Consider the following 6831-nt stretch of genomic DNA (forward strand, 5'->3'; position numbering starts at 1 on the left):
TATAAGAATGTGTCTCCAAGCTTTGGTCCATAACTTCCATCGATTTGTTTCAGTGAAATCCATACAGATATAGCAAAAGGACCTTCCAATAAGCCATTCATTGGATACAAACGACGACAAAACAATAAGTAAAGTAAGCAAGTAAAAGTAAGAGATTGACAGTTGATGGTAACCATGAGACACCATGTGACAGAGAGAGGCAAAGGAACAAAAGAGCTATAGACAGGATCACAGACAACACACACACAGACAGACAGACAGACGGAGAGAAACAGACAGAAAGACAGAGGCAGACAAACACAGAAATTTAGAGGGAAACAAACAGATGGTCCAACCGACAGGAGCAGAGACGGACAGATAGACCCACCTCCGGCATTCCAGCGAAGCCCACCAGGACTGGCCCCCAGCCGTCGGCGCTTCCTGACACTGACCCCTCCCTGGAGGGAGGGGACGGGCTCCGCCGGCGAGGTGGAGGGGCTGGGGGAAGTCTCTGCTGAGGTCGAGGTCTTCCCCGAGGCGGAGGTCAAGGCACAGGCTCTCCCCAAGGTGGAGGTCTTCGGCAAGGCGGAGGTGGAGGTCTTCGGCAGGGTGGAGGTCTTCGACGAAGTGGAGATCTTTGGCGAGGTGGAGGTCATCAGCGAGGTGGAGGTCTTCGACGAGGTGAGGCGGTTCTTTGATGAGGTGGAGATCTTTGCAGGGGTGGAGGTCATCAGCGAGGCGGAGGTCTTTGCCGAGGTGGGGATCTGTGCAGAGACGGAGCTCATTGCAGATGTAGGGGTCTTTCCCGAGGTGGAGGTCGTCGGCGAGGTGGAGGTCGTCGCCGTGCCAACGGCCGAGCAGGGGGTGGAGGAGAGGATGGGGCCGAGGGGTGTCATGAGGAAGGGGGTTTCCGTCCCGAGCGCTGCTTTGAGGAACGCCACCTCGCTCCCCTGAGGCCTGGAGGCAGGGGGACCCCAGTGTGTAAGAGAATGACCCCCAAAGTACAAAGGAACATCAATACTTGACGATAAATCTTTGTAGCCCGATCAGCCTTGCTCTGGACACTGTATGTGGGTAATGATTGGATGTCTATCATTGCTGTGTGTATGATTAACTGTTTTATTGTGCAGTACTTTTCCATTCATTATTGTATCAGTTGTTGCTCTTGTAAAAAGTACTTTTCAGACACATAAAACGCATGCAAAAATAAGTTGGAAAGAAAGTAGTTCTCTTACGTCGTACTTTACTACTTTTTTAATGTGTTTTGTGTTTGTACGTATATGATCGCACCCCTCTCTTGACACAGAACTTCTTTGTACAGCATGACTTTATGTTGTACTGCACTGGTTTGATGATAAAACACTTTGACACAAAGACGGAGAAATTAAATAGCTCATAGGGTAGGGTGACAGTTGTCAATGTGCAGCTCCACTGGAAGAGAAGGCTGCCAGCGTTAAGTGGGTTAGATCCCCGATCTTAGGTATGTATGCACTCACGTTATTGTAAGGCGCTCTTGATAAAAGTGCCCACTAAATGGCAGATACAGAAATATAATAATATATAGGTCACCTCAGAACTCCAGTATTTGTCAAAGCCTAGTCGAGGAGCCTTCGGAAAAATGTGGTGTTTCCAAAACAAACACTGCATTTCGTATGAACCGCGACAGCTTCCTGTCTCTCCATGTCGGCACCAACCAGCAGTGGCTGATACAAACACAATGAGAAGGCCTGCAAACTTGATGATCATGTTCCCATGAAACACCAATCAAATGCATTTTCCCCCACTCAAATGCCCATCACAACCTACCACCAGAGACCAAGAGGAGGTCTTAACTAGAAACTCATATATTCATGTTGAGAGAGACACACACACACACACACACACACACACACACACACACACACACACACACACACACACACACACACACACACACACACACACACACACACACACACACACACACACACACACACACACACACACACACACAAGTCTGTAGACACAAGGAAAACAACTTGTACGAAATATTACAAGACTCCCATACTCCCCCTGCGGCTGACATCATTTGTTTTGCCTGGCATGCCGTCGATAAACTGTTATCGCAGTCATTACAAAGGGCGGTCAACTATAATGCAATCAGATGGAAACTATATAATAGTATTAGTCAAGATTTCCAACAGAGAATCACAAGTCTCTTCAAACAGCCAATCCTCTCTTCGGTCTAAACTGTCAGAACAGGCCTATTGGGCTGTTTGTCATCAGAAGATGAGTGGTGGTATTACAGGTCTATTCAGCCCTCAGCCCTGTGACTGTACTTGTCAGATATGCATCCCAGGAAGGACAGAAGCCGTTCTACTTATCTGAGAAAGGCCTTACTAATCAGCTTGTTTCGTTTGTTTACCTGCGCACGCAGACACAGACACAGACACAGACACACACACACACACACACACACACACACACACACAAATAAAATGAGTTACATTAACGTATCGGCTGGAATAGGAGATTACAGACAGTAACTTGTGGCGGTTCTTATGCTAATGAGGTTGTGTGTTTGTTATGGCACTACGTGTTAACTGAAAATAAATCATTTGGTTGTACTCTGCATTTGAAAATTAAGTCCACATTTTTACGCAAGCTCTGAGCAATTTAACAACAATAGCAAATAGATTTGATTAAACCTAGTTGAATACAAGGTACTACCTTACGTTGCCTACTGAAACATTCAATATGTTGTCCTTATTTGGCAAAAAGTCTATGACTGCATTTTAAAGCATAAAATAATGCACTAAAAGCAGACACGCCACATAAATCTTCAAGAAATCTCCATCGGTGGATCATACATGAAGTCCTGTAATAACAGTCCTGCTGTTATTATTTTAAGAGGAAATTATTATAACCTACTGAGACGGTCTAAAGAAATGATAATAATAGAAAATCTGGAGCAGAATCTGAAAAATATTATTATTTGTATCATTATTATGATACTACTTATCGGAAAAAAGGTTTCTCCACTACCTCGCGTCCGTGACGACGTAGCTGCGGCTTCGCCATGACCCCCGGACGCGATCAACGCCCTTCGTCCTCTTCCTCAGTGAGAAGAACCCCAGCACATCCTTCCAGCTCAACATCTCCAACTCAACAAGAAAGGGCGCTCCACTGACCCCTGCAGTCCCTCTCTCCTCTCTCTCTCTCGCCTAGCCTCATGGTCCGAGGATGTGGCCGTCATACATCACCTGCTCTATGCTCCATACATTCTACTCCACCTTCACCCCAGACAGGTGTGGCCGACTTGCGGCAAAGTGATCAAATATATCGTTGTCGTCTTTGTTGTTACAGATTCCTCGGTACTTGTTCCCGACTCGTAGTAGAGGTCTACCGTTGAAGGTGCTGCCCTGCTCAAGTGTTTCAATGCCCAGCGAGGTTTTACCTTACGGGCGCGCGTGCGTGCGTGTGTGTGCATCATGTATCATGGCCGTGGCAACAAAGCAAGATCAGTTAGGGAAGCTTTTGTCAGTGAAAGTCTACCTGCCTCTAAGTTACCAACTAAAACAACACTCAGTTTCTCCACACACACACACACACCCCCACCCCCACCCCCACACACACACACACACCCCCACCCCCCCCCACACACACACACACACACACACACACACAGACAATTGAAAGTGCTAGGCAGAGCAGACAGACACACTAAACACAGCTAAACCCTGCTGGAATTTAGCCTATGGTAATAATTTCCATTGTCTACCTGCAACCCAGAGGGAGATATTTTATCAGCTTATGTGTTATCATTACCCAGCCAGCCCATAATGATTACTATTTCCTCATCACCTCACCGCATAACAACCAAATCTATTGTTTCCCCTGCTGTGTCACTCTGCAGTCCTAGCAGGTCTGTTCTACCTAGCATACCGATGGTCATCGTCATGGTGCCAGACACAGAAAAACTTTATTAGCAAGGATAATAGGTTGACTGGAGAAAACGTGGCTAGTTATACGATGAGGCGACTGCAGATGGTGAGAGAGAGAGAGAGGGTGAGAGAATGAAAGGGTAAGAGCTTTTTTAAAAAGGGAAGAGAGCATCAGGGAGAAGGTGTGAGGGAAGTGATTTGGAAAAACCGCAGAGTGTGAGGGGGAGAGGGAGAGGGAGAGGGGGAGAGAGAGAGAGAGAGAGAGAGAATCCTCTAAAACTTCATTAAAAAAGACATCTGGTGGCCATCGCCGGTTTTAATCAATTACTCCAAGCCGGGCCCAAACTTCTTATTAAACTCAACAGGAGGCAGAGTTGATTCAGAGTCCTTGCTCCTAAGCTAGTTCCTTGGGAAGCATATGATGGAGTACGTAGCAGGGGTACGCAGCAGTGATACTACTACTTAAGGTCAGTGTCTTTTCTTTATGCATTAGTGGGGCTGGAGGGGGCTGTTGTGATTGGCTGGTTACCTTTCCGGCATGGCCCGCCTTCCGGTGTCGCTGCAGGTAGAGAAACAAGGGTTCGAAGGGACGGATGTGTTTGAGGAGGAGGAGGAGGAGGAGGAGGTGGACAGGGTGGACTCTAGGGCCCTGGGGAGCAGAGTGGAGGGCATGCACAGCCATGTCTCCAGGTCAGAGAACTTGGAGTAGCTCAGCATCTCCAGAACACTGTGGGTCAAGAATATGAACGAGAGTTCAAGTCAGGACACAACAGAGGACACAAGTTTGAAGAAAGATAAAACTGGGAGCATGGCTTATTTAATTATTTATTGTTTTTTGAATGTATGTGTTTATTTTTGGTAAAGAGCAAGAACAAGCACTTCCCTTGTGCACACACACACCCACACACAAAACAAACACAGCTATCAGTGGTCTGCATATCATTTTTTATAGAATTAACAACTGTGACATTCTAGAGAGGCTGTAAGCCTTGGTGCGTCATCCTTTTTGAAAGGCCAAAACATTGGGAGATTAGGTTGTTGTTTTTTGTCCGCCTGAAAGCCAGCCCAGCTCGGCCCCCCATTAATACACTGCAATCAACCCGCTGTCCCTGAAAAACCAGTACATCTAGATAACAGATTAAGCTGTAAGGTGAGGCCCTACAGGGTGTAATTCACCTGACATTCGATGCCTGGTTGAAACAATCATAGCATTCATCTGTAATGTGCTTTTAATATAAGAGTTTTGGCATACTTACACCCCCACACACACACACACACACACACACACACACACACACACACACACACACACACACACACACACACACACACACACACACACACACACACACACACACACACACATAAAATGTAAGGCCTACCTATCTTCCCCCACACCGGGGATGTCATCCTTCTCCTCAGCCGGTTGAAAGACACATGGCGTGGTCCGCGAGTCTCGCGGTGACAGCAGCATGCGGGACTTATCTGAGTCCACAGACATCGTCAGCCATAGCTGTTTCATAATGAGAGGGTAGGGCCGCAGGTGATGAGCAAGGCATTTCAACTATAGCCTTCATCAACACTGGGATGTATGGGTCAATCACATAGGCCTACATCCTGTTGACCTCAAAGCGACTTATGTCACATCTGTTATAAGAACGGCGTAAGTAGGATCGTTCCCAACGATTTTCTCTTAACGTTAATAATCAAGTCTCTGTTTCTTACACTGCAGACAACTACTTAGCATAATAAAGGCGGGGTCAATGCAGCCTGCTCTTGCACCTCGCTCAGGTGGTCAGCCTATGGGAGCGGGTGTTTGCGTGTTGCGCTTCACGTGTCCCGGCTACTCGGACGCTGCTGAGTCATGACACCGGCACCTCCTTCCAGGGCAGTGTGTGTGTGTGTGTGTGCGGTTTTCGCAACACGAAAACCGCACATGAAGGTGTGCTGCTGTCAAAATCCATGCGGGTAAAACGAAACCCCCGACTGAACGTGGTCTACGCTATTGAACCAAAGAAACACGTTATAAAGTGTAAAGGTAAAGTGTAGTCAACTGGCCAGTGTAAACCTTTGTTAGCGAATGGCGCAAATGATCAATCACTGCAATCTACGAATAAGCGTATCGCTCTGTAACAATGTTGCGATGCATTTGGCACGAGCGCCATTAGTTAGAGTTTAAAAGAAAAAGTTTTGCATGGATAGTAGTTACCGTCTTTTGGATCTTTCTTCTTGCAATCTAACTTTTTCGGAACAATGGCATCTGTTTGGAGGATCCCATCTGTTCAGTCCGTGGTACGTGTCTTTTTGTCTCTGCCTTCCTTGCTGCCTAGCAATGTAAAACATCCTAAAGTCAGCTAGGCCGGATGCGGTTCATATTTCAGTCAGAGCGTGTATTTTAGCCTACTTACCACACAGACGCCCAGTTCCAGATCTGGGAGCGGCCGAAGTTCACTTCTGTTGTAGCTCATCAGCCAATCAACTCGGAGTGAAGCTGCTTCGGTCACGGCGACAGTAAAGTAAAGGGTGATCTCCATCTACTATTTAGGAGTCTATCCATCTCCCCTTCGACATCACCACTGGCCGGACAGCGGGGAAAAACACTATTTCTGGCCTCCCCATCTGCTCGGGATTTAGGAGTCGACTGTCTTTGAAGGCTTCATCAAAATAAGGCGACAGGGCAGAGGAGATAACTTTAGGGAAGGAAATGCTTATGTTGTTTGGCTATCCGCCCCGAAATTACTGGACTGCAATTAGGCTACATCTGGGCAGTTTGTATAAACAAACTGTCCATGGAGAAATATTGCTATGGACATGATAACACGCTGTTTGGGGAAAACAACGTGAATGAGTGTAGCATGCTGTGTAGGCATTTCTTTACATTCTCTTGTTAATCTATCATGGAATTTATGATCACTGAACTTTAATAAAG

General features: G+C 46.7%; 1 protein-coding gene across 1 annotated transcript in view; it reads right to left on the bottom strand.

Annotated features, from left to right (window-relative positions):
* The window catches only part of ankfn1 (ankyrin repeat and fibronectin type III domain containing 1), a 78044-nt gene extending 71467 nt beyond the window's left edge, over window positions 1-6577 (bottom strand). The window contains exons 1-4 of the mRNA XM_060037253.1: window positions 6112-6577; window positions 5285-5415; window positions 4432-4629; window positions 368-936 (exon numbers count right to left, since the gene is read on the bottom strand). Coding sequence (XP_059893236.1) covers window positions 368-936; window positions 4432-4629; window positions 5285-5403 — 886 coding nt within the window. The 5' untranslated portion in view covers window positions 5404-5415; window positions 6112-6577. The remainder of the gene's footprint in view (window positions 1-367; window positions 937-4431; window positions 4630-5284; window positions 5416-6111) is intronic.
* Between the last annotated feature and the right edge of the window lie 254 nt (window positions 6578-6831).

This window comes from Gadus macrocephalus, chromosome 18 (genome assembly GCF_031168955.1).
Source record: "Gadus macrocephalus chromosome 18, ASM3116895v1".
Lineage (NCBI taxonomy): Eukaryota > Metazoa > Chordata > Actinopteri > Gadiformes > Gadidae > Gadus > Gadus macrocephalus.